The 27493-nt window shown below is 45.5% G+C and overlaps 4 protein-coding genes across 7 annotated transcripts in view; 3 read left to right on the top strand and 1 right to left on the bottom strand.

Annotated features, from left to right (window-relative positions):
* The first annotated feature begins 1260 nt into the window (after positions 1-1260).
* Cpr31A (Cuticular protein 31A) lies at positions 1261-3274 on the top strand. The gene is made up of 2 exons (XM_017177225.2): positions 1261-1673; positions 2224-3274. The coding sequence occupies exons 1-2, from the start codon at positions 1662-1664 to the stop codon at positions 3229-3231; spliced, it is 1020 nt and encodes a 339-aa protein (XP_017032714.1). The 5' UTR covers positions 1261-1661; the 3' UTR covers positions 3232-3274.
* Positions 3275-5237: 1963 nt separating this feature from the next.
* Positions 5238-8219, top strand: Pen (karyopherin subunit alpha). The gene is made up of 5 exons (XM_017177194.3): positions 5238-5396; positions 5773-5921; positions 5980-6293; positions 6359-6929; positions 6989-8219. Exons 2-5 carry the CDS (start codon positions 5859-5861, stop codon positions 7607-7609), a joined length of 1569 nt encoding a protein of 522 aa, XP_017032683.2. The 5' UTR covers positions 5238-5396; positions 5773-5858; the 3' UTR covers positions 7610-8219.
* Positions 8220-8260: 41 nt separating this feature from the next.
* Spn31A (Serpin 31A) lies at positions 8261-12152 on the top strand. Its single transcript, XM_041775685.2, has 5 exons — positions 8261-8387; positions 8458-9062; positions 10740-11640; positions 11708-11855; positions 11917-12152. Exons 3-5 carry the CDS (start codon positions 10756-10758, stop codon positions 12039-12041), a joined length of 1158 nt encoding a protein of 385 aa, XP_041631619.1. The 5' UTR covers positions 8261-8387; positions 8458-9062; positions 10740-10755; the 3' UTR covers positions 12042-12152.
* Positions 12153-12506: 354 nt separating this feature from the next.
* Positions 12507-27493, bottom strand: part of LOC108081958 (uncharacterized) — a 125085-nt gene continuing 110098 nt past the window's right edge. For 2 of the 4 annotated variants that reach the window (XM_041775681.2, XM_070285210.1), the window contains 10 exons: positions 24261-24679; positions 23563-23712; positions 22638-22820; positions 22431-22569; positions 21535-21744; positions 17063-18057; positions 16697-16829; positions 14472-14661; positions 13880-14392; positions 12507-13702 (listed from right to left, as the gene is read on the bottom strand). In XM_041775681.2, the coding sequence (XP_041631615.1) occupies positions 13185-13702; positions 13880-14392; positions 14472-14661; positions 16697-16829; positions 17063-18057; positions 21535-21744; positions 22431-22569; positions 22638-22820; positions 23563-23712; positions 24261-24679 (3450 nt within the window). In that variant the 3' untranslated portion in view covers positions 12507-13184. Of the gene's footprint in view, positions 13703-13879; positions 14393-14471; positions 14662-16696; positions 16830-17062; positions 18058-21534; positions 21745-22430; positions 22570-22637; positions 22821-23562; positions 23713-23865; positions 24008-24260; positions 24680-27493 lie in introns of those variants that run through there. The other 2 variants (XM_070285214.1, XM_070285215.1) reach the window with 2 other exon arrangements.

Genomic DNA, 27493 nt, shown 5'->3' with positions numbered 1-27493 from the left:
TCGGGGCTACGTGTTCGGACGCTGTAATCGGATGTTTATGGCCCAAAGCCAGCTCACGGACGCTACCCGCTCCACGCACTTTCAGTTTCAGCTGCGGAGAGCTACGGATGGACTGATGGACGGACGGGAGTCATTGAACGGCGATCTCCCAGCCGGAGACAATTGTGACGGCTGCGGCGGCGGCGGCGGCGGGTTCCTTGAAGGCGCTTAATTACCACAATTCGAACCGCTCAAATGAGTTGACAACTTTTTTATTTTTGGGTGGGCACTTCTAAGAAAAGCCATTTGGGTCAACCTTCGGTTCTCGGGTATTATTATTAATTAAGACCCATTTTCAATGACCCAATGCACGGTTTCTTCCTGGTGCCGGCATAACCTACATACATTTTTCGGGCCTCCTTTGAAGCATGGGCACGGGCACTTGGCCCTGCAATTAGTAATCGGCTTTAGCCAGGCGGCCTGTGTTTTTACTCCGGCAAATTCCAAGTGCGAAACAATGTGAAACTGTGCCAATGTCTGCATGTGGGACACCGACACCCCTCAATGGGACATAAGGTAAACATCGGTTAAATGGAGCAATAATAAATTTTCTAAAAAGAGAGAAACACTCGTAACCGAAAACTGAAAAATCATGCAGCCAATGGAGCAAACGCCTCTGACATACAAAAGCGTGGATTCCGCTGACAAGTCACCGATACACTAAGAATAAAAATTGGCGCTCAAATGGGGAATAATTGTAGTTTAATGTAATTTTATTTAAGGGAAATATAGTTTAAAGTATTTCGTTAAAGGGATTTTGATTTTAAAGGTGTTTTAATCCTTAAATCATTCATTGACATTATCCTTTGAGATTGACCTGAATTTACTGTTGTCTCTTCTTAAGGATAATTTAAAGAATATATTCCAGCCTTCAAGGCGCTAGTTCCTCCAAGTGCCTCACCTGTATATATACGAAGCAAGAGCGGGATTAGGGGGATCACAGGGAGTTGGAGTGTTAGGGGAGGGGCCACCGCTGGCAGCAAATTTCGCGCTCCATCGGCGCGCATGTCGCCAAGAAAAACAGAGCGTTTGTGTTGTCGAGTGGATGGAACTCCAGCCGTGATGTAATGCCCGCAAGGTGCTGAGTTGACAATTGAGAAGTTAATTGAACGGCGCTCAAATCGCAATTAATTACGGGCAATGGCAATGCCGTCGGTGGGTAGGCCTACAAGGAAGCATCGAGACTCCGTTGAACTTGACATCGAAATCTAAACCGAAACCGAAACCGAAACCGTAACCAAAACGAGAGGAGAAACTGTAGACAAGAAGACAAATTATTACCCAAAAGAAAACCAGTTTCTGGCCCGCAATTGTCAAATTGTCAACCTCTGAGATAGCTTTGTGTACTTGGTACCGGTTTGCTCTTGGGATCTCTTTTCAGGGCGCCACTTCTGGAGCGGCCAATTCTGACGCCTGGCCATATAAAGTGACGTGCGCCGGGAGTGGTAGCCATCATTAGTCCAACGTCGCTTCCAGAGTCAAGGAGTGGAGTCCACGGAGTCCAGTCCAAGCGGATATACTTCTCAATCGCCAATCGTAGTACCTGTTTCCTGTGCGGCACGTGCCACTCCGACCTCGTCCTCGAGCAATTCAAGTCCAAAGGAAGTAATTCCACTTTGACAATGGCAGGCAAAGTAAGTTGAATTTTTGCAAATCAAAATGCATGGAGTTTTTAAGACATTTCAATTTGAGATGGATTTTTATAGCCTTTAAAAGTACTAAGCTACATAGCTATTATTTGTAAAGATTTTATTTGTATTTAAAGCATTATTTTCATATAACTTTTGTTCTATTTAAACTCATGCATTTTTCGAGAGAAATTGTTTGGCTGTGGATTACATTTATTTCTTTTTCTACTGCGTAAATCCATACGTAACATTTTAAAAAGATTTAAAAGCCACACAATTATTACCGACTTGATATAAAGATTAAATGAACTCCTCGAAAAACTAAAATAAAAAAAGAGTGAAAAAAGCAAACTCCCATTAAAGTTAAGTAACAAATTTGCTACTTCCTTTCCTTGGAGTTACAATAAGTTCCCTCGAGTTAAACTGATTTCCTGTGCTCAAAACTAATTGCCTGCGACAGCGTGACGGAGGAGCTTCTGCTGAAGTGCCTTCAATTAGGAATTGTCAATTGGCTTGAAAGCGTTCTCTTATCCCTTTCTCTCTCCTCCTCCCACAGTTCCTGACTGGCGTTGCCCTCATCCTGGCCATTGCAGGATCCTGTCGTGCGGGTTTCGCGGCCACGTACGCTGGCTACCATCCTGCCTACGCCACCTACCAGGCTCCGGCTGTCTATCATGCTGCTCCAGTGGTTCATGCTCCGGCTGTCTACCACCAGGCGGCACCCGTTCTGACCAAGACGGTGGTCCCGGCAGCTGCTCCACTGTACACCAAGGCCTACGCCGTGCCCTCTCCGTTTGTCAAGGCAGCAGTGGCTGCTCCTCTGCCCGTGCCCGTGGCGGCGCCAGTGGTTAAGACTGTGGCTCCCGTGGCCGTCGCTGCTCCTGTCCTGAAGCAGGTGGAGTACGAGTCCTCGCCGCGCTATGACTTCTCTTATGGCGTCCACGATAGCATCACCGGGGATATCAAGAGCCAGGTGGAGACTCGTGACGGCGGCAATGTAGTGGGCTCCTATTCCGTCCTTGATGCCGATGGCTTCAAGCGCACGGTGACTTACACCGCCGACGACATCAATGGATTCAACGCTGTGGTCCAGCGAGAGCCAGTAGTGGCTGCCCGAGCTCTGGCCACTCCTGTGGCTGTGGCTGCCCCTGCTCCTGTAGCTGTGGCTGCTCCTGCTCCTGTTGCTGTGGCTGCTCCTGCTCCTGTTGCTGTGGCTGCTCCTGCTCCTGTTGCGTCCTTCCAATCTCCCATTTACTATCCCCACCAGCAAGTGTTTGCTCCGCAGCAGGTGCAGCCGGTGGCTGAGCAGCAGGGTGAGGTTGTGGAGGCTCCTGTGGCCACTCCCCCAGAGCTGGAACCCACGCCCATCGACTACAACGAGGGTCAGGAGCAGCAGCAGCAGCAGACCTATCCCCAGGATCAGCAGTTCCCTCCCTTCTCGCCAGCTCCCGCGCCCGAGAGCGATGACTCCGATGTGGTGGAGGCACGTTCCGTTCCAGAAGCCAGCAGCACCACCTCCACCACCGCGGCTCCAGTTACCGAGGAGACCAAGAAATCGGCTTAGATTGCTTTGTGCCTGGAAATACTGTTAAACGAACTTCGAAAATATATATTAAAATTGTGAATTATGGTTTAAATCTTTTGGACACAGGAAAGAAAGCTATCTTTGGAATTTCGATGTTTGTATACCCTTGCAGTTTGCAATTGGACTTACCATAGAACTCGAAATCGAGAGAATAATTCCCATTTAAAATAATGAGTTGAAAATTGTACAAGCTTAAGCTAGTAAATTATTTCCCATTTATAATTGACAACCTGATGTTTTTTTTTTTTATTGTAATACAATTAAATTAATTGATTCCCTTTAGTCTTCGTAATAGATTAAACAAGAAATTTATCATCAAGTGGGTTAAAAAAAAAATAACAAAACAAAAACACAAAAAAACAAACACTGGAGTTAAACCGCTTCTGAGTAATAACTGCTAAAAAATATTCTTTTACAAAAAAATGTTGTTTTTTATAGCATTCCCATACATAAATACAACACGGTTAAACGGGCATTAACTGCATTTGTTTGCATTTATTGCACTATTATTGATAAACGAGAGATTTAATGGTATTAGTGCCAGGACACGCCTTTTATTTAAGTTAAAAAAGGGGAATCCTGTGTAAATTGTTTGTCGCTCATTTGATTGGCTTTAAAATAAAGCCGCGAGGTTAAAACTCTTTTTTTGGGTGATTTAAAAAATTCGAATTAAATGTCACATTTTACTAATGCATTGTAATTTGTCTGTAATATGTTTTAGGATTTTAATATCAAGCTAATTAATGCATAATTACCACAATAAATTATTTTTATTCGCTCTGAAATTAGACATATACGCCGCCGCGCCACGCCGCCGCCGCCGCCGATTTTTGCCTTATTTGACGCGCCGCCGCCAAATTATGAAAATAACGGCGCGCCGCGGCGCGCCGCTGGTGCGGCATCGGCGCAGCTTCAGCGCGGCCTTCAGTGTCATTGTTCTTTATAAAACTTTAAAAAAAATAAATAACTCATTAAAATGGCCTTTTTGCCTTATTTGACGCGCCGCCGCCGCCGGTTCTTTCTGACTACTACGCCGCCGCCGCCGAGTCATTTTGACCTCTACGCCGCCGCCGATGCCTTTAACCATCGGCGTAAACCTCTATCTGAAATCAATAACACTATTAGGCCAATATTTAATAAATTCATTACAACTTATTAAAATATTAGAAATTTACTTATTTAATATTTTATTATAACAAAACAAAGCAAATATTCGCTTCTTTTTATTGCTTCTTTTGCTTGAATTGTTTTTTTTTTTCGTTAATATGAAGAGAACGTTGCTCTAGGGCTTATATAATTTAAAAAATAAATTTTTTTTTATTTATATGACAAGTTATTCATGAGCTGCTAAATTCACATTTGAATTTCCGGAAACCGTTAAAGCTACTTTGCAGATTCAGCAAACGCTGAATGTGAGCGATGTGGAATCTGTGCGAGGGTCGGGCAAAATAAAGTCCACATTCCACTCGCTTAGGTAGCGCCCTTCTCTGCCAGGCGGTGATCACTGAAAAACGATATAATTATTTATTATTTATAATTATAAATAAATAGTATAGTTATTTTTTCATTTATTTTTGGATATTTGTTTCTAGTATATTATATGTTTCTAGTATATTATGTGCATTTCCGATTGGTGTTTATCGGCGCAATAATTCAAACCACTGTTGCCAATTTAGCTATTTTTTCACTAGATCTGGCGATATTCAGATGCTAATTGTGTGACAATCTATAAAATAAACCATAACGATAAAGTTTAGACTTAAAATTGTACATTAAATAAAATGTTTCCATCAAAATTATAACTTCTTACAAAAAACTGTAACTAAATAATAATACTAAAAGTCTAGATTTTTTCAGCTTTTTCTAGCGTTTTTAAAAAGCTTTTAAAGCTTTTTTTCAGCCCGAAGAGTTGGCAGCGCCGATCTCAGAAAAGGGCTTGATTTTCAAATCAAACGGTGATCAAGTAAGCATTGAGACCAATTTCGCCTCGTCTTGTGATTCGTGCTGTCGTTTTGCCACAAGTTTACCGGCTTCCAATGAGTTAACACAAAAAGCTGAATGTGAAATTTCGTCAAAATTCTCTTTGTAGTTAATTTATTTTAACAGAGCCCAAAAGCCAGCTCACGCATACAGGGCACGTGAAGGTAAGTTTATGTGTGTGTGTTTTTCCGAGAGGTGCCCTCAGGAGTCCTCTTTTGTCCGTCTTTCCGCCGGTCACAGTTATGCGTTTCGCTAATTCTCGCACTCTCGCTCCTTTTCCCCGTTTTCCTGCGTTTCGCTCTTGATCCCTCTACCTCTAGGGAAAGAGGTTTCCCTTCTCCGTTTCTGCTCCTCCCTACCATCCTTCGCACCTTGCGATGCTGCAAATGGCGGGTACTGCAGCTGTTGCTTTGTTGTTGTCGGCCCGCTCTGGCGAAGGAGAGAAGGAGGATAAGAAAAGGGAATCCAAAAATCAGCCCTTCATTTTCTCGACTGCTCTGCTTCTTCCACCCTAAAACATTTCTGCAAATTATTTTTCAGTCGTTAACTTGTCATCGTAGCAGATAAATTAAAAAAAGAATACGAAAAATAATAATTGATAAGGAAACTGCACAAAAATCGTAAAAATGAGTAAGGCAGATTCGAACTCGCGTCAAGGCTCCTACAAAGCCAACACCATCAACACCCAGGTAAGAATCCATCTCGTCGGGAGTCCCGCTTGGCGGATCTAACCTCACATTTCCGTAGGACTCGCGCATGCGCCGCCATGAGGTGACCATCGAGCTGCGCAAGTCCAAGAAGGAGGACCAGATGTTCAAGCGCCGGAACATCAACGACGAGGATCTCACCTCGCCGCTGAAGGAGCTCAATGGGCAGTCGCCGGTGCAGCTGTCTGTCGACGAGATCGTTGCTGCCATGAACAGCGAGGACCAGGAGCGCCAGTTCATTGGCATGCAGTCGGCACGCAAAATGCTGAGCCGGGAGCGGAATCCGCCCATTGACCTGATGATCGGCCACGGCATTGTGCCCATTTGCATTCGCTTCCTGCAGAACGCCAACAAGTGAGTATGGGGTTTAAGGGAAGACGCTTGAAAAGGCTCTACTGATCCGTACCTGCCTTCTCCAGCACCATGCTGCAGTTTGAGGCGGCCTGGGCTTTGACTAATATCGCCTCCGGCACCTCCGATCAGACGCGCTGCGTCATCGAGCATAACGCTGTGCCGCATTTCGTGGCTCTACTGCAGTCTCAGTCCATCAATCTGGCCGAACAGGCCGTTTGGGCCTTGGGCAACATTGCCGGCGATGGAGCAGCGGCTCGCGACATAGTCATCCACCACAACGTCATCGACGGCATCTTGCCATTAATCAATAACGAGACGCCGCTCTCATTTCTGCGCAACATCGTCTGGCTAATGTCCAATCTGTGCCGGAACAAGAACCCCTCGCCGCCGTTTGAGCAGGTGAAACGTCTACTGCCAGTCCTATCGCAATTGCTGCAAAGCCAGGACATACAGGTGCTGGCCGATGCCTGCTGGGCCCTGTCCTATGTGACGGACGATGACAACAGCAAGATCCAGGCCGTGGTCGATTCCGACGCTGTGCCACGCCTGGTCAAGCTCCTACAAATGGACGAGCCAAGCATAATCGTGCCTGCCCTGCGTAGTGTAGGTAATATAGTGACTGGAACTGATCAACAGGTAAGGGATATAGGACTGTAACTCATGAACTTCAATTATAAAGTTTACTTATTGCCTAGACTGATGTGGTAATTGCCTCTGGAGGACTGCCCAGACTGGGATACCTTCTGCAGCACAGCAAGAGCAACATCGTTAAGGAGGCTGCCTGGACAGTCAGCAACATAACGGCAGGTAATCAGAAGCAGATCCAGGCCGTGATTCAGGCGGGCATTTTCCAGCAGCTGCGCAATGTGCTGGAGAAGGGCGACTTCAAAGCCCAAAAGGAGGCCGCCTGGGCGGTGACCAACACCACAACCTCTGGCACGCCCGAGCAGATCGTCGATTTGATTGAAAAGTACAAAATCCTTAAGCCATTTATTGATCTGTTGGAAGCCAAGGATCCGCGCACCATCAAGGTGGTGCAGACCGGCCTGTCGAATCTTTTTGCTCTGGCCGAGAAGTTGGGCGGCACCGAGAACCTCTGCCTTATGGTCGAGGAGATGGGCGGCCTGGACAAGCTGGAAACGCTGCAGCAACACGAAAACGAAGAAGTCTACAAAAAAGCCTACGCCATTATCGACACGTACTTCAGTACCGGTGAAGACGAGGCCGAGCAGGAGCTGGCACCCCAGGAGGTCAACGGAGCTCTCGAGTTCAATGCCACTCAACCCAAGGCACCCGAGGGTGGCTACACTTTCTAGACTAATCCAGAAAATAATTTCACCGCATACACGCCGAACATAACACGCCCAGTTTCCTTATACCTGCGACCGCGCTCACACTTCATTTTAATTGCCATTAGCAATGCCATTGCACAACGACCCCAAACATTCCCAAACACTAGGAGGCATGCATGACCGATACAGGCAGAGATATCCGACAGGCGTAGAAGACTAGACCATATCCCACAACACCACTAACTTGTATGATTTTCGTTTCTGTTAACATCTCCCAAAACCCACAACCGCGTGTGATAAATTTCCGGCGATGCCTGGCAGCACGGATCTATGGCTTTCCACCGCTCCTCCAAATATCCTGGACAGCTGTGCTGACCGGGCTGACCAGGTTGCTGCCTAGAATCCGTATGCCAGGGCCGCTGCCTGTATGTGTGCATGCTGGGCTTTTTTACGAACTCATTTCGGATAATTTTTAGGCTGTTAGTATTTATTTATGTATACACAATATGCTTTTAATCCCCTAATATCGCAAGCATTACAACAATTACTCAACCCCACACATGCAAACCAGTGTCTCCATCCCAATTCATGAATTTGTATTCAGAGTTAATAAATAATGAATTGTTTGAATGATTATGCTTGCATTGCTTTGCTTCAAAATTCAAATTGAATGGCCGAAAAAGCTGTGTTCTTAGCATATTTTTGGGCATTAAGTTGGAAATGAATGCGCTGGCAGCGAAATTAAAGTAGATATGATGCTGCAGAGGGAGCCTTGGGAGATTAAAAACTACCCTTCGTTTCGGTGAGTACATTTTTCACAAAAAGTTGTGCACCAGTTAATCCATGTTTTTTGTGTGTGTTTAAAATCGCAGTGTGTGGCGGTAAGCGGATCAGTTTGTCGGCATCGGAAGATTAAGAGCTATCTTCCGCAGGCACACACACACAGCAAGTACCAGCAGAAGTGGACAGCAGCAGCGGCCCCAATTTCAAATGTTTCAGATTAGATAAAACGATTAAGCAGCAACTACACAGCGGCGGACAACGATCCCAGCACAACTCATTCAATAAAAGGGTGCCCTCCGGAGCCGCACTAGCATCATCTGCGCTTCGCTATAAACACATCTCTCCTCCATTCACGTCGAGTGCAGCCAGTTCGCCGGAACGTCTGTGTAAATTCACGGCAAACAAATTATAAAAATAGATTAAAAATTTAGCATCGGAAAAGTAGTTGCCGAAAATTAGAAGCGCTACCGAGTTGTGGCCGGACGGAGAAGCTTTTGCCTCCGTTGCCCAAGTGTCGTCATCGATGAGACGGTCGAATTTAATTGGTTTCCTTCTGTGCCGAGCGCGAGCGTTTAGTCGAATTTCGTCCGAAGCTGCGTGCGGGCGTGAATGAATCTCTAAAAGCAACCAAATTTATATAATTTTAGCTGAACTATATTTATTCGCCCTGTCTTATTTGCGATTTCAGCCAAAGGTAAAGACAGTGTACCAAGTTATTTTTTTTAACTACCAAATTGTGATCTTCAAAATAATACTTGTGTGTGTCAAGAAGAGGCGCAATCCACTCCCATCCGGCGCAGTAGTTCTTTTTCGAAATTCTCACAACAAACTATTGTTGTTGATGATGCCACTTGGAAAACGATTCTGTGACCTCATACGCTTCATTGAAAATCGAGAGAGGATTTACACCATATGCCATTCGGCTGCAGTGCAACGCTAAAAAAATACAAGACTAAAAATCTAAAACTAAACCCGCGTCGAAACATCTAGCACTAGAGCATCGCTACTTTATAGCGACAGTGGGGGTACACCCATGAAAAAATATATATCTACTCGATATACTGGATGTACACTGAAATGGTTATACTTGTCCGAATTTTGATATTGAAATGGTTTTATGGTCCAAAACCATTTGGAAAACAAAATTGAAAATTGTAAAGGCTTTAAATATTTTGCAGAAAAAGTTAAAAACGGAAGAATGTTTCGAATATTTCTCTGGAAAAGTTAAAATTTTGAAATAATATACAAATATACAAAATATTTCCCTGGAAAAGTTAAGAGTATTTATTTATTACGAATGTTTTCTAAAGAAATTTTGAAATATACTTTATTCAAGTCTACTTTTTTTTCTTCCTGTGCAGTTGTAGTAGTGGTTCTCTTGATTTTGAAGCGGAAAACGGCTTTTCGTTCCGTTTTATTCTCCAGTTTTCGGGTTGGGGGCGCATTTTGTTTGTTGATGTGGCAATTAAGTGTGCAAGTGTGCGCGTCGCATAGAAATCGGCATGCAGAGCTGCAGCACCGCCGGATCGGGAAACTATATAGAGGGGGGTAGAGTGGGCAGATTGGGACTAGGAGTGGAAGTGGGCGTGGGTGGTGGCCAGGCCACAACCAAACGGAGACGGCAGCCGAAATTCGCGTGAAATTAAAAGTTGCCGCAAATATATAGCCGCAGCACTGTCACAAAGTTTTCCGCCTCGGCGTTTCCGCTTTGTTTACTTGCCGAAAATAGTGTCAAGTTTGGCCTAGTGTGCTCTCTTGTTCATTTTATTTATTCAAGGCGTTTCTTTTGTGTGTGCACACAACACACAGTGTGTTTGGTGTGTGTTTTTGTTTGTTCACTCGCTCTCGAAATGAAATGAAATGGAAGACAATTTACATTTTCATTACAAAATGCACTTCAAGGGCCAAGGTGAATTTAAATAGAATTTAATGTATCTAATGACTATAATTTCCAACTATATTTTCTTTAGCTTTCGTTTTCTTTAAAGCATTTCGGTTGGAGGCTAATAATATGTTGTATATTTGCCAAAGTTTACTTTACTCGCCCATAAAACACTGGCACACATGTGTTTTGCATTATGCCGAAGGGCATTTTTATGCTAAACAAGTACTTTTTGATAGATCAACCATGTGGAAGCGATAAAAACACGCCACTATAATATTAATATAAATTTATATCACACAGGCCGTGATGGGCAGTGGTGAAAAATCAATGTAATATTTTTTTTTAAGGTGTCAGAAATAAATTGAAATTTAATTTAGAAGCGTTGACTAAGGAATGCTGTTCAGTGAATTATTAAAATATATTTAAATATTCATCAATTTTAGTTCAGAAAATATTAATAAAATCTCTATCCTACAAATTTTACAGATCCGAAAAGCCCAAAATGAGTGAAGCGAGCAACCCAGTTCCGAGCATTGCTCCTTATGAATCCAAAATAAGCGCTGAGATCTATCACAGCATAGCCACCAGTTACACAGATCAGAACCTGGTCATATCCCCCCTCATGCTGGAGGCCACTCTGGCCCTTCTCTACCTGGGTTCGGATGGAGCCACGGCCGAGGAGTTGCAGAAGTTGCTGCGGCTGAAGGAGCGCTTTCCCAGCAATGCCAAAATGGCCAACTTTTATGCCTCGGAACTGGCCAACATCTCGGGTGATGCCGATACCCGACTGCAGTTGCAGAATCGACTGATGCTTCAGTCTAAAGATGGCTCTGGCGTGGCCGAGGACTTTCAGAAGATTGCTCAAACCTATTTTCATGCCACAGCCGAGTGCTTTGAGCTCGAGCAGACGGAGAAGCTGCGCCGCCACATTAGCGAACAGATCCTGGCCAGCGTGGGTGGCGGAAGTTGGCAGCAGGTTCAAGTGGAAAGCAGTTCCGCGGCCAAAATTTTGCTCCTGCTGGCGGGGAACCTGCAGAGCAAATGGTTCCTGCCTTTCAGCGCCTACCGGACGGGTCTATATGAGTTTCATAGCGGCAACCAGGCAAAGTCGGTGGCCATGCTTTTCGACGACGACATGTTTGTGAAGTTCGCGGAGCTGCGGGACCTGGATGCCCGCGCCATTGAGCTGCCGTACGAGCATGCGGAGGAGCTATCCATGCTGCTCATCCTGCCGAACCAGAGGGACGGCCTGGCGGCGCTGGTGGAGCAGCTGCGTGGCCTGGATTTGGGCGCAGTGCAGCAGCGCATGCAGATGGAGGGCGTGCAGGTGCTGCTGCCCAAATTCAGTATCGATTTCGAGTGCAGTCTGCGGCAGCCATTGAAGCAGGTCAGTGGAATCAATCAGTATCCAGTATTTGCGGTGGCCGGTTTTTAAAAACCATTTTGATTTGCAGCTTGGTTTCGAAGAGATATTTGCGGCGTCGGCGAATTTCAAGCATTTGCATTCCGCTGCCAATCTGCCCGTGGTCGATATTCTCCAGAGGCTGCGCATTAATTTGAACGAGTCTGGTTCCGGATCCGAACAGCCACGAATTGCAACAGGTATTGAGTTTCGGTAAGCCCTTAAAAATACATATCTCTCACACTCTTGACCTGTTTTCAGAGTATAAACCCATTGTGATCAGCAACTCCTCCCGCCAGAAATTCTTTCGAGCCGACCATCCATTTTTCTTTGCCATCCGCAGTGAGAATGTGACCTACCTGGTGGGTCATGTGGTTAGCTTTTAAGTGCTCACTGAGAGGGTGAAGGTTTGTGCTATAACTTGTATGAAATAAGTAAAATACAACTAATATTTATTAAATATGTAAAGAAGCAAAATGCGAAAGGAGCAACCTTTACCAGAAAGCTTTATTTTGATAGTTGGACATAATTCCCGACATGGTTTAGTGTTGAATGTAGTTGTATAGGAAATACCTGGTAGAAGAGTGAGTTAATTCATTTCTTCCCCAATGAACGGTCAATAATAATGAGTAAATGCTTACAATTCCTTACCTAGTTTTCGTGATTCCCTTGCAATTGGTCCTTAGCCCATTCAGGAGCTTAAGTCGCTTCAGGCTTTACTCCAAATGACCAGAAACAACCCCAAAGAAGCACCAATGAGCAAGGAGGGATTTTGAAATAATCCCATCTTCACGCTCCCATACAACATCCAATTAAGACATAAACAAGAACCATGTTTGTTCATAGATTTTCTAACAAGAGTCTTGAGTTTATTTAAAGATATATATCTGTATAATTTGTTTTGTTCCAGAAATAGTCCTGTTTTTAATAGTATTACAATTATTGTATTTTGTAGGTTTTTTTTTTTTTTTTATTTTCTCTTTCTTAATGGGGTTTAATTTTGCTTTATTTCTAGGAAAACTTTAAATGGAATCAAAAACTTTGTCACGCCTTGCCGTGTTCTCGCTCATTAATTTGTTTGTCATTTTCATTGTGTTGTCGTTTCAATAGGCCTTTTGTAAATCTAGCTAAAAAGTTATCGTTAGTTTAAATTCTTTCATTCGGTTTTCCATATGACGGTAAGTTAAATTTGATTCTAATTATATGAGTTTAGTTGTGATTGATGTCCAACATTTAATGGTTTACCAAGATTAAATGTTTTCTTTAGGACATCGAAATAAACACTGGATGATGGCCTGTTAACGTAGGACCTAAAGTCATGTTGCCTTTCCCAATCAACTGATAACACATTGAAAAGACCCGGGTGTCCATATTAACCTTATCTGAATATTCACAGAGTTATCTACTGTTGGTTTTTCCATTTGAAATTTGATTTACACTTATTTACAGCTCTTCACGAGAAAAACGAAGCCTCTTAAATGCATCTTAGTGTCAGTTTTGGCCTATAAATGTCTCTCAACTTGCTATTGCTATTGTTTCTGCTGGCCATCATCACTGGTGGGCGCCGGGGGCCCTCCTCCTGCGACTCCGTCTGCGGCATCCATGGCCCCCCTGTTGAGCAAGTAGTCCAGATCGAGGGTGATGCGATCCAGCGTTGCATCATTGCCAGCACCACCCCCTCCGCCACTCTGCGTCGGAGTGGGTGTGGCTGCCGTCGTTGTTGCAGTGCTTGTGACCGTGGATGTGGAGACAACAGCCGCCACCATCGTGGGCAGCAGGGGGTCGAAGGTGGTGCGCGACGTAGGCTCCAGTATGGTCACTCGCTTCTGCGTCTTGGGCGTCTGCGTGGGCAGAGACATCGGCGTAATGGATGCTCCACTCAGGTTCCCACTGATGGTCGGCGGGGGCGGCAGCTGGGGCGCAGGCATGCTCAGGATTAGGGGACTGGGCACGAAGTCCACATAGGGATTATGCTGCAGCGGAACATAATGAGAAGTGCTGGAGGCCGTGGGCATAATGGCACTGGTGTGAATGCCGATTATGCTGTCTGTGGGGATAGAGACGCAGGGAGAGAGAGTATCAGACTCTAGATCATGATTAATGCATGCCCATTTGGGTATATCCACCCCGATTCGGGTTGTTTTGGTTTCGATAATAATAATTAGATTCGAAGTGAACAGATGTCGAAATTCTCATTTTTAACATTATAACCAATTTAGCTTACCTGCTGCCACGCCCTGCAGAATATCGAGCGTCTCAACGCCCACGAACTCTCCGCATGGCCCGGTTCGGTACTGCGCCGGCTGCCTGTGAAGCGTCCGCCTGCCCAGGCTTCCAGTGAATCCACCCACGGTCACACCCATGTTCATGCCCACTCCCATGGTGTAGGCATCGTAGCCGGGTCCGCCGCCCAACAACGCACAGCAGCGGGTATCCGGTGATGGGGCCACGGATAGGGGCAGCGGCTGGTGCTGGTGGTCACCGAGGAAGGTCTCCGCCGCTCCATCAGCGCCCGGCTGGCAGCGAGGCGCTGTCGAGATGATTGTCAACGGCAGTGGCACGCCGGAGGAGACTGGTGCTCCGGACAGTTCTAGGCCCACCTTCGGCTGCAGGGGCGGAGCGCAGCCCGCTGAAGAGGCCAAGGATCCAACGGCTGCTGCGGAGGACACGGCTGCGCTTGACATTGACAGCGACACTGCACAGTCGTTCTCCTTCTCCTTGTCGTGATTGGTATAGACTGCAAGAGGAATGGGGCGAGAGGGATTCGGATTAGGCTTTTTGGGCTGGAGATCCAAATTGACTTGGCAGGAACCTACAGCTCAGCGGACTGTTGACATTGGCCGTCGTCGTGGTGGTGCAGTAGTTCTCGTCCAGGCTGCTCCGGCTCGTGTTGAATTTGGCCTGCTTCAGGGAGCTGTTCTGGCTGCTCCCATTGCTGCTGAGGAAGGGCGGTCCTCGCAGCTGGCTCTCGGCCTTGACGACGAAGCAGATGAGGATGGCCGAGCCCTGAAATTGGCAAAGGGAGAAGGTGGCGATTGAATCATTGCAGTGATTGCCGCATAAACTCTCGAGCAGGTCCCATCTGGACTGACCCTAATAAAATGCGTGTGTCAACGACGGGATTGGTCCATGCCCCAAATTGAGTCATTAAGCTATGGGGAGGCCTCTTCGATTAGAGCCAAGGTGACGGTGGCCTCACTCTTCCACAGTAAAATCAAGCCAAGCGATTAGGAAATTAAATGCATGGCCGAGAGGCGGCCATAAATCGATGCCAAGCCATATGGGCCATACACGGCACGCTGACTATATTATGTCCCCTTTCATGAGCGGAATTTATGGGCGGCATGCACCGAATTCCAGGCACCAGGCAGGGATTTTCGAAACAGAATTAATTGCGAAATTAGCGAAAGAGTCTTAGATTCGAATTGTACTAATTGGAGCTAGGCATGTTCCACAAGCATATCGAGCCTGATACATAAGTAGCTGAAGAGGTAATGCAGAGAAAGAAATACAATTTAAATGGCCTGTAAAGTTGTATGAAGTTAGAAGAAAATTGAAGTATAAAAGAGTCTTCGCTTAGGAATAATTTAGGTATAATTAGGGTAAGGAGTGTCCTCACTATGATACACATTTTACCACACTCGAAACAGATTTTTTGTATTTATTAATTAATTATTTTTAAGAGAAAAATCTCTAAACTTTTCTAAAAAGAGACAAACTACTTTTGAGATATATAACATATACCACTTCAAACCTTTATGAAGGGTATGCGCTCAAGGAATACTAATCGAAGGGGATTAACGACCGATCTTGGCTGTATTTCTTTCTCTGTGTTGTGTCTGACTGGGCCAGTGTTTAAATAATTAAATGGCAACTAAAGCTGACAGAGGAGCAATGCCTAATGCCCATCCTCACGCCCCCAACACAATCAAAGTGATTTTGGTGCACATTAATAGTCAGGAGTCTGGAGACCGGAGTCCGGAGTCCGGACCAGCAGCAACAGAACACGAGAGGGTTGTAGACATTGCGGTTGCGATCTGAGGAGGCGGCTCGACCTAATTTGTTTGTGTTTGAATTTGAATGTGCTGTGCACGCGTTGTGTATACGCCGAGTGGTACAAACACACTCGGACTCACACACTCACTTGCCTTCACGGCTTCCCACATCAAAGTGTGTGCGTGTAATTATGTGATTAGTTTTGCAAGGATACACCAGCCACCGCCCGTGCAGATAATTGTTTATTTAATTGGATTGAGCTGATTGCCGGGCGGGCGCAGAGCGTTAAACGCTTTAATTCCCATCTGATGGATGGAAAAATGAAATAGGTGTCCGTTCCTTCCATATAGAGAGCCTCCCGCATCAAGTGCCAAGGTGGATAAGTGGAGCGCACTTATTATATTTGCACAGGAAATCAACATGAAATGGAATAAACAGGCAACAATAGCAAGTCGCAGGCGTAATCGTGGATTGAAGTGATGGGTATTGAAGTGATGTGAAGTGAAGGAAAGTGAAGTGACTGGCGGAGCCAAGTGTCAAAGGCAAGTGCAAAATAAACACAGAAAAGGCTTCTTTCTCTCAGTTCTTCCTTTGATCAGGCAGGCAGTTAATGCAGTCAGTTCGGGGTCGGCCCACTCTCGCTTTCTTCCCTGATTTTGCATGCATAATTTGAACGGCAGGTGTAAAAATATGCAGGCTTTACACTTTGATAAAATATGCAACTTAAATAAGTCGTCGGAAATAAAAACGAAATGGGATTTGCATAAGCCTCGGCAGCAGCATCAGCATCAGGCATCCGCATCAGGCATCCGCATCAGGCTTCAGCGGGAAACATGTTTGATGGCATCCGCTCCTAATAGTTTCGCCGTCAATTGGAGCGACAAATGGGATTTGGAGACGAATCAAACATCCGACCCCGAAACCGTAATGGTAATCGTAATCCCAGTCCGGCAGGTGAGCTCCCAGTCTATATATATTTTAATTGAATTGCAATTGCTGGTGGTGGGTCAGGGATATGTTGGGATAATGCTCCCCGTTAACTTACCAATATTATGCACGATATGCCGAACGGATATGCCCACAAAGTATCCGGTGATGAATTAACATAAACGATGAAGCACCCATCGCTGCAGAGCTTGGCCAGCAGCAGTCCTCCGGCTCGGTAGAGTAATCCAAAGCTGTGCGAATATATTAAATTAGACGGAAGAACGGAGAAGGGATCAGAGTCAGAATCAGAGTCCGAATCGGAATCGAAGCGATTGTTTTGTTTCGCTTCTGTTTTTTATCAGATTAGCCGCCGGGACAGGAAAAATGGAAATGGGAAAGGACCATTAAGACCTAAGTACTTCCCTGGGTCTCTTTCGTCTGCCCGTTTCCCTTTTATCCTCATCCAAGGAGCCTTTCAACTTACCGCCTGCGCAAAGCCAGATTGAATTTATCCAACGGATGCGTATGCACATTGCGATTCTTGTGCCGCAACCACAAAAGTTTCTTCATTAAAATGGCAAACAGCGCAAAGAAGAGCAGTATGAAGAGCAAATCGATGCAGGCGAAGAGGAGGAAGCTCAGCGAAGGCGACGACGTCGACGATGTCGAAGTGGCATCGCCCAGACCGGATGTCAAAGGCGCAGCCAGCGCGGAAACGGAAGTGGCAAAGGAGGTGGAGCTGCTGCGACCAAGACTCCAAGTGGCAGGCAACTGCTGCTCATGCTGCTGGTGCGACGAGATGAAGCTGTAGCTGTGTCCGCCTGTGATTGATGACGCCGATGTGGCCACATCATCGGGCGATGACGTCTCAGTCGTTGAGCTACTGCCATTGCCCAGCAGTGCCTCCGATTCGAGCAGTAAATTATCGCCATTGAGCAGCGAGTGCGTTGCATAGTAGCCGCCATCCAGCTCCTCCGATCCTCCCCCTCCTCCTCCTCCATCTGTCTTGACGTCCGCAGAGCCAGCTCCCCGCAGCCAAAGCACCTCCAGCCACCAATGTCGTGGCCATTGGCCAATGATGCTGCAGATTAGGGGGGCAGCCACGGCGAAGAGCAGTGGCAGCAGCCAACTGATTCCAATGGCGCCACGTATTCCCGCCGATCCGCCCTGCAGTGGAAGGGAGGACATAGTCTTGGGCGCCGGGCGTTGGGGTCTGGCGGAGCCCGTGGTGGCCCCCGACACTGGCGGCGATTGTGCCCTTATCTGCGTGATGTTGCTCAGACTCTCCAGTTCCCGCTCGCGGTCCTTCTCGCGCTCCTGCACCCGCTGCCTCTTGGTGGGCGTCGCCGGCTTGCTGCCAATCTGCAGATACTTCTTCGGCATCAGCTCCGTGTGGATGGCCAAGGCAATCGCAATCAGCGTCGAGATGCCCAGCAACAACAGCGATGCCAGCGAGCTGCTAATGATGGCGTGCCAGTTCTGCAACAGGAAATTATGAACGGCCGTTAATAAGGAAATGGAGTGCTTTGACGGCTCGGCTGCAACATCGTTATTTTTAATTAAATATAAAAAGTTGTCATGGTGCCGCATCAGCATCAGCAGTGGCTGTGGCAGTGGCAGCAGCAGCATGAAAAGCCAAAGAAGCCATTTGGTAGGATTTTCCCTGCACACTCTAATGGTGACATTTTCGCGTAAAATTTTTATTACACTTCTTCTAAAAAACCCCACAACCATCACCTCGTATCCCATGCCTCGGTGACCGGACATTGGTTATTAAAAAGTTGTAAACAATTTGCCAAGCATAGTATATTTTTTTTTGGGAACACATTTTCATGACAAATTAGATAGCAATGTCCAGAAAATACTTGAACATAAACATGGTTCTTAAATTGCATTAACTGAAATCTTAGGGCTTTTCGCGGGTGGAATTAATAATATTATAAGAAGCTAAACAAATTTAATATACGTAATTTTATTCCTGTCTCCCTGAGCATTATTTTACTATTGTTTTTTTTTCTTTTGAGTAAATTAAATTGATAAATATTATATAAGAAGAATTTGTATTTAAGATTGGGAAATCAATACAAATATAAATCTTATTATTTGTGATAATACCTGAGATCTAAAATTTAACTTTTGAAATTATATATGTATTTAGGGACCTTCTGGATTTCTTGTGGAATTTTTTATCATATAAGGTATTCAATTAGGTATCCCAGATCCTGCTAAACTTAAGCAATCTTAAAGCGCTAAGGATCTTAAAGTTAAGAGACATTACAAGCAGCTGACATTGAACCACAGTTGTCTTCCGAATCATCTTTTTCGAGCCTTCGGGCCAAATGTGAGACAAACATTATGTCAACTTTTTAATTTTCAATTTACCATCCGAATACGAATGATGATGGGAATGCTTCCACCCTGTCGCTTCGCCGCGAAAAAATTATGAGTTAAGTGCGCTTAAAAGCTTTCGCCTTTCACATGTTCAGCTGCAGTGTCACGCCCCCGGCCACTGTGGGGCTTGCGGGTGGGCGCACGGGTCGTATGCGTAATTTATGTTTTCTTATTTATTTATTGTTTTTTTCGTTTCGTTTAACTGCTGCTGCTCTGAAATTGTATTTTATTTATGCTCGCAAATATATGCAATAAGTAAAATGAATATTTTAATTGTATTTATTGTGGCATTGCGTGGGCGTGGCCGTGGTCGTGGTCGTTGGTTGGTGGCTGCGGCTGACGTCCGTCGCCGATGGCGACGAAATCTTCCCAGCCTCAGCTTCACCTCCAGTTCCAGGAGCAGGCTCCTGATGCCGCGACACGTGTTCCAAGTCATTAAATTTGCATGTGTGTACTTTTTAATAAAGTTACCCTGGCCGCGTGTGCGCGCAATTAATGTGCAATAATAAAAATAATAATAATAACAACAATAATAATAATAAGTGCGTGTGCGAGCGTTGTGTTAAGAAAAAATGTCCCTTTGAAGCTTTTCTGCGGCCCGAAAGTCCTGTGAAATGCGCATTGTGCAACCAACCCACAGGCTCCAGATCCTGCTGACGTAAGTTGCTCATTAACTCGGCCAACACAGAGGCACTGCTGCCATTGTCCTGAGGCGGGGGCCTAGACCACGTTTATTTTATTGTCAGGACAACACGCCGGAGCGTCCTCCTAGCACAAACGTTCATTATTCAAGAATTCCGTCGTTGCAATCCTTTGAGACCGAATATTTCACCGTATTGCCACATCCCCTATTGCGTGCGGCCAAAACGTCGATGCAGATAGCGAAGCTGCTACCCCATTCTGTTCCTCCTGTGCCGTGTGTGGTGTCCACGCTCGGATTCACAGGCATCTTTGTGCTAGATGGAGGAGGCAGCGGTGTCGTTTGCCTTTGTCAGCTTTTCGAGAATTGCTCGGCGTTGTGAATTCCCCCTGCTGATGCACAGGGAGAAAATGCCAGGAAAGTTGTAAATAAACAAAAAAAGAAGTATACAGGATCATCCATGGAAAAGGATATCCCCATATTCTGCAAAGTCTAAAATCTTATATTTTTCCGAGTGTGTTGTCTCCCTTTTTCATTTGATAGCGCTTAAACCTTTCCATATTGCTTCCTCTCCTACTGCGCCGTATCCTTATCTGCGAATGCCTGGGCCTTTGTCGTCCTTTCCGCTGTGTCGTATACAATGTTTTATTTGTTTTTCATTCGTTTATTGAGTCGTTGTTTCCACTGCGGACCAGTTTATTACTAATTCAAAAATGTTATTTCTTGTTAGAGCTTTGCAGTTGCTTCTTTTTTTTTCGCCCCGCCCGATCCCCGGGGATTAGGCAGCGCGCAAGTTTATTCGCTTATGCCTTCATCCGTTTTACGTTTTATAATTTAGGCGGCTGGCTGGCTGCCTGGTTGCTCCGGGGACTTCCCCCGGAACCTTGGACCACGGCGGGAGCTGCATATGCCCCTTCAACGGGCTCGGGTTATAGCGTCTTCCCATTAACATTTTCCCACTTCAAACGTCTGAGAATGAGAATGTGCGTTTATAAATATTAATTTCGATCCTGCGCTCCTTGGAGCCTCCTGCCGACCCGCGTCGTGCATTGTTGACTTTTAATTTCCTTCCAAGGAGCTCGACGCCAACAGGTTAGGGAATTGTTTTCCATGAATTTTCCGTTTGGCTGCCACGAGAATGAAAACTAAATGTAAATTATTTGCTTTGTTGTCCACCAAACTCGAACTCCCAGGCCCCGGCTTCGGCTCCGGCTCCTTCTTCGCATTCCTGTGTCCTGGTAACGACCTGCAGACGACACGCTAATTTGTTTTGATGATGATTACAGATTTTTCCCTGGCCGTGATTATTATTTGAAAAGTCTTTGGCCGCCGGTAAATTCCTTACTTGGTGATTGCCATTGGCGGTGGAGCGGGCACCGCAAATAATTACAACTTAAGGGTTTGGCCGGCTAGTTTAAGCCCCCGGGAGTTGGTCCGCCCATCTCATCTGGGTCTGGATTGCCGCCTCGCGTCCTGGTCCAGATACTGCCTTTGTTCCCCTTGCAACACTTTTTGTTATTACTTTTCCGCCGGCTCCTTTCGGAGCCTTTCTCGCGCTCCGTTCAAGAGTATGTTTGGTTTTGGTTTTCGGGTTGCTTTGCTTTCAGCTTGGCTTTCCCGCACTTCGTTTTCCTTGTTTATTTATTTTGGCGTAATTAAATTTCACGCTTTGGTTCCTTTTTTTGGTTCTTGCTCCTTATTCCACCGCGTTCCCATTGCAGGCTCTCAAAGGCTTTGTTTTAAAGAGCCACACAGAGAACTGCATTTAAAATGTGCACTCTCAGAAAAGAAACTGGTTACCAGGACCCAAAATGAATATGGTATATAACATAATGTAATTCTTTATCCCTTGCTTAAATAGTAATAATTAATAATTTGTAATTTGTTCCCTCTATAAAATGTTATCAACTCTGCGGCCTACTCACCACTGGCAGCATTTTCATAAAGCCCAGCAAGTAGATGAGCATCACACTCGACGTGGAGATGCAGAACTGCATCTTGAGGAATGTGACCGCGCACTTGCGATTGCACCAGATGGGCACTAGGATGAGGAGCGCCGAGCCGCACTGGAGCAAGCAGCAGGCACAGCTGGCGATCACGAAGATGGGCCGCTGGGGGACATGAGATGGAGTGGCCTGTAAATGGAATAAAAAAAAAAAAAAACAAGCGGAACAATTAGCAATTCAAATAGCAAACCGAAGGCCAGCTACAGCCGGCCAAAGTCCTGTTAGGCTGCCGCGGAGGCGTATTCAAGTTTGGGCAGGAAGGCAAGCAAAATCGGACCGAGCCTCTAAAAAAGCGGAAAAACTCTCTCCCCATCCAACAGAAATCGCGAGTGAAAGTTACAAAATTTAAGAATTTACAAACAGAACAAATTGCTTTACTGGGTTCACTGAGCTGATACGTCATAGAAAATACTTCTCAAATGAAGTTGTGACCTAAGAAGACGAACGATTAAAAGCCCAGGGAGTCCTTGAATAAGGCTCCTGCAGGTATTTTAATCGCTGTGCATCCCTGACCCAATGCATATCCGCCGCACAATGGAGAATCCGTGCCCAGCTGGGCTGCATTTGGAGCAAGTTCATGGCGACCAAGGCAAGCGGAAATGCGGACTGGGAACTGGTAAGCTTTGCAACAAAGAGCGGGGCTTGGACTCCCCAGGTGGAGGCCACTAAATGGCAGGTCCTAAAAGTGCCATAAATCATAGAAGGGAGCTTTCCACTTTAGTACACGTGAATAGCATGAATTGGGCAGCTAAAGCCGGAATAAAAAAAAATGTAGGCAGGCAATGGCCTTGGCGACCTTGGGGACCCTGGCTTACATTCTGCTGGCGCTTGGTGAGCATGACCACGTAGGTTCCGGACAGCGGGCAGATGCAGCGCGTTATGTTGGCCATCAGATGCTTGGTGATGCACAGGTCCGAGCGCCACGTGGAGTCGAAGGAGGCCTTGTAGTCGTGCCTGCAATCGGAGCAATCGGAGATGTAATGGCGCGTTAAGTGACAGACTTGCTCCACCTAAACACTTACCCGCATACAGCCACCCAATCGCCCGTTCTGGGCACACTCTCGTGCTGAAAGATGATCTCCACGTGACCAGCCTCGAAGGGCAGGTCCAATGGCTCGCGAAAGTTGTCGTTGGATCGATTCGACTGGAACAGCCAGGTTTGGATGATGCGTGAGGCCAGCACATAGTCGGAGTCTCGAGGGTCGCTAAAAAAGAGGAGTAAAAATATAGATTTCTTGTTCGTTTTTTGACTAAAAAATAACGCAAAATAAACTCAATTCCCGAAAAATGTACTTTTAATCTTGATAGTTGCCAAACGTTTGCTTAAGCCAGTAGTAAAGTAGTGGAAATTATACAGCTCCTGCTAATCTGATGCAGCCACTCTCAGGCTCATCTTTTATTTAGCTGCCTTAATCAAGATTTGATAACGTCCTGTTGGCTGTTCTTGTCCCCCGGAAAACCCACTGTCATCCCCTCCTCCATCATCGTCCTTGATTTTTCCCTTTTGTGCAATGCAGCTGCATATTTGCATTTTGTTTACTGTCGGGGAATTACACTCGTTGCTGTGGTATTGTTGCTTCTGTTGTCCTTCCCCCGCTGCTAGGCAACCGGCTGGCTGTAATACGCTTAAGCCAAGGAAGCCGTCTTGGAGACTGACAGCAGTTGGCATTACACATATTTGAGGCTCTCGGCAAACATGGCTTACGAATTATACATCGGTGCCCACAAGACCGGGGAGGATTTAGGAGAACAGAAGACAACAACTTTCCCGGCATTAAATCGCAGAATTAAACATGGGCGCTACTCAAGTGTAGTGGCGTTAAATTCCAAGTTTTCCTTAAGGACTGATCACTACTTGGCAACGAGCTCGTTTAAATTTCGAAAGTTTCTTCCAAAACTTTTGCCATCACAAACTAATTAGCTATTGAACTTGAGAGAGGAACTCACCTGCCACGCGTGTAGTAGGTCTTGGGCAGGAAACTCTTTAGATTCTTGTACGAGATGACCGAGGCGAAGATCGTTGAGTTGGCCATGATGTGCAGCAGGCGAGCAGAGAGTCCGATGTCCATATACAGCTGATCCGAGAACAAATCCTCGCTGGAAAGAAAGGGAAAAAAAGAGAAACGCATGAGCTGCCATTGCCGTAAATCAAACAAAATGGTGGCCGCCTGCACTTAAGGCACTTAATTAGCTAAATTAGACACTTGGAAGCCAGCAGCTCAGAGCTGGAAGCCAGCAAAATGGAAATACCTGTCCGGAAAAGGACAAGGTCTTCTCTGCCTTAGCTGCAAGTTTGCTGTGCTTTTTTTGCGGAAAAAGAAGGGCGAAAGGAGCATTCCCAGCGTTCAACTTTTATGAGCCATTCTTCATGCTCCGACCTCGCCTGTTTTATGCATTTTTTATTTATGTTTGCTCATAAAATAAATTTTCCATTAAGAGGGCCGCCGGCATGGGTAAATCGTTTCCCTTCGTCGCATATATTAATCAAGGGGCCGTAAAATGAAGTTTACTGTTTACGCCTCAGCGCTGGAAATTTGCATTTTGCTCCATTCGTAATTAGAAATTATAGCCGGCGAATCAGTCGTGCCCTTTTTTCTGATTTCAGGCGGTTGGTGACTTTTCCAGTTGCAACCACAAGAACTCACCCATAGATGCGTAAATTGAACGGCAGCGTTTTCACCGACGTCATGTAAATGCGCAGCGAGTTCAGCCGGTCCAGTGACAGCGTGTCCTCATCGACTGTCAGGATGCTTGTGGCGGCTCCTCCTGCTCCTGCTCCCCTGGAATCTGGCCCACCGCCGCTGCCCCCGGCTCGGTTGGCCTGCAGGCTTCCAGGAGCTCCCGCGGAAATCTCATTGCCCGTCACGGCACCTGACCCGCTGTCGGAGCCTGGCCCGGAGCTGCCTGTGCCCTGTGCGGTCAGCTGGTCAGTGGAGCTGTCACCTGCCGAAGGCTGAATGCTGCTGCTGCTGCTGCCGCTGGTCGATGTGGCCAATTGGGAGGCCGCGATGGTCTCGCGATTCAGCGCCGCCGATTGCGTGAGCAGCTGCAGCTTTTTAATTTGCTGAAAGGGAAATAAAGGGGAGAAAAATGGACGGTGAATAATGGTTTCCGGTTGTTTTTTTTAACAATAAATTATCGAGAGGGTTAAAAGGAATCTTTTGGGGAAAATTTAAATGTTTAAATATTTTTTAAATAATTAAAACCAATTTTTTTTTTTGAACAATTATATTTAAGTGCCATTTTATCATTATATTGAATACTTTGAATATCAATTTTCAGATTGTAGTTGTTCTCAAGCTCTGAATTTAATAACTTTTGCCTTAGTCAAGCTCAAGATATTGGTAATACAACAATTTCTTCCTGCTTATTTGCTTTGCTTGGCCAAATAACTTATTTGTTCATATTTTAACAAGCCACAAGCTGGACGATATTTGAGCCCTTGTCAATGCGGCTGCAGTCAGGAGGATAGGTAGTTCCGATGAGGCAACCAGCATATGCCAACCATGTTTATATTTACCCTGGGACCCCAAGCACCACAGAACCCCTTGTCAACACAATCGGATCGAGTTCATAGACGAACTTTGGCCGAAATCAATGCCACAAGGGGGCTGGATGTGAGAGCTGGGATGGCCAACTCGGTTGCCCACAGCCGCCGCCGCTGCCGCTGGCGATGTGGCATATTTTCAGGCTGCCAGGAAAGCAACAGAAAGCGCAGTCAATGAACCCGGCCATAAAAATCATAAATTGTTACGTTCTCGAGTGCAGTTACAAAGCCATAAACCGAGGCCAATAAGCAGGACCCAACTACAGTACATCAGAGTTGGCAGGCAACGCACCAAGCACTGAGAGAAAAAGTCTAGGGGTTTTGAAGTTTTTTTATGTGGTAAGTTGTAAGATATTTTGGAAAATTAGTTTTGAAGGAAGGCAATATTTTGTAAAATTATTTAAACACGTAATTTTGAAATTATTAAAGGAAGTAAGAACTTAGTAAATACATTCTTAATTTGTACATTTGTTAACAATTTATTTAAAAATTCAGAAAATGGTTTAATAAAGTGTTTTGTATATCTTTGAAAAACCTTAAGAATTTAAAATAATATTAATATTTTAAGAATGTGTCTTGAAATACAAAACTTTATCATTTTTTCTCAGTATAGCTTTCGAGTAAATGTTATTTCGAGTGCACGGGCCATTGGACGTTCGATTTTTGCAATTTGTAATGCGAAAACCATTACAGCGGCTTTTCTTGCTCCTTTTGTTTGTGTATAGAGATTTCGAATTTCGCAATTTATAATGCAAAGCCGACTATGGCAGTATGGATTTTTTGGTAAACATAAAAGGCAAGAAGGAGTCCACTGCTGCAGTGTAGAGCTAGCATTTCAGCACTCAAGTATTCGACTATTCCAGCTTTCGAGTGTTCGAGTGCCCGGCCAGGGCAGTATGTTTTCTGCACAAATCAAAAATAACATAGGATTTTTACATAAGATACAAGCATACGGCGTACTCTTGCATAAATGGTCGGGCCAACTAATCGAAAACGAAAACAATTCCAATTGGAAAAGTTTTGTGTAATGGAACTTTTTGGCAACGAAAATCCGAAACTTCGGCATCATCAGAGCGGCATTAACGACGGCCACGCCCCCACGCCCCCACGCCCCCACGCCCCCACGCCCCCACGTTACCAGGGACAGGGCCAGGGCTGCCTATTCAAATGTGTGGCATTCGCTTGATTTCTTTAAAAGGCGCTGAAAAGAAAGTCCTGGCTTTCGGGAGAAGGTAAGCAGGGCAGGAGAAAGGCCTGGAAAAAGTTTTCCATGTGCAAATTTCACTTGACTTTCGACCTAGCCACGTTTAGCAGTTTACCGGCAAATCACTTGGCCATGTGTGTGCGCGCAGTGCGAAAGTTCTTCCCAAAATCCGGGATGCAAAGTTGGGCCGTGACTTAGGGTCACGTTTCCGGGGCATACTCTTCGGCTAAGTGATTCGTCGTGATTTGATTTGAGCCCTTTCAAGGAGAGAAGCCTCTTCTGTCCTATTCTCCATCGCAAACTGACCAAGTTCCAGAAAGTGGGTCAACTAACTTTGTTGGACATTCGATTCGGCCATTGGCAATACCAAATATATAATATATACATACTGTACATGGGAACTTATGCAAATCTAAGCTCACACTCGTGCGCGGCAGTGTTTTAATCAACTTTTTCGAACACTCAAAAATGAGCAGCTTTCAGTCCGCAAAAACTTTTTCAATTGCCATTTCCACAGAGTTCCACAGTTCGGGTCTTGCACAAAAACCGCAAAATGAAAGCAGATCACAGTGACTGCAACTGAGCGCGAATGAAAATGGGTTTTAAGCAAATGAAATGCCATCATAAAAATATCCATTCGGGATTATTATTATCTCTAGCGGCATATTGACGAGGCTTAGCCGATTTACACAGAAAAATAAAACAAAAATAAAATCCTTTTTTGCATATGAAAATTATTTGGTTCGTCCTGAAATTAAGTGGCTTTAAAGCCTACGAACTTTTCAACTGGCCCCGGGGCGAGCGTAAACGGTTACGGGCACGCGTGATTACTTTCACGGTTTTCGCCGATTTTCTCGGACCTCCGCGAGGCACTAATTAAACTTGATTGCGCGCGAAAAATTCGTTTCGATTCGCGATAAACTTGCAGGGGTTTTCCTCGGCTCACTCCATTAAACTTTCCTCACTCAGTCAATAAAAACGAGGCAAACTATTTGCACAACTTCAGGAAAGTTCGCCGAATGCCGACGCTTTTTAATCGACCCAATTATGCTGGCAAGTTTTTCCGACTGCGTCAGCTAATAAAAATTTAACATAAATTGTTCCTTCGTTCGACTTTTTGGTGCTCA

This window comes from Drosophila kikkawai, chromosome 2L (assembly GCF_030179895.1).
Source record: "Drosophila kikkawai strain 14028-0561.14 chromosome 2L, DkikHiC1v2, whole genome shotgun sequence".
Classification (NCBI taxonomy): domain Eukaryota; kingdom Metazoa; phylum Arthropoda; class Insecta; order Diptera; family Drosophilidae; genus Drosophila; species Drosophila kikkawai.
This window is presented reverse-complemented; position numbering and strand designations above follow the sequence as displayed.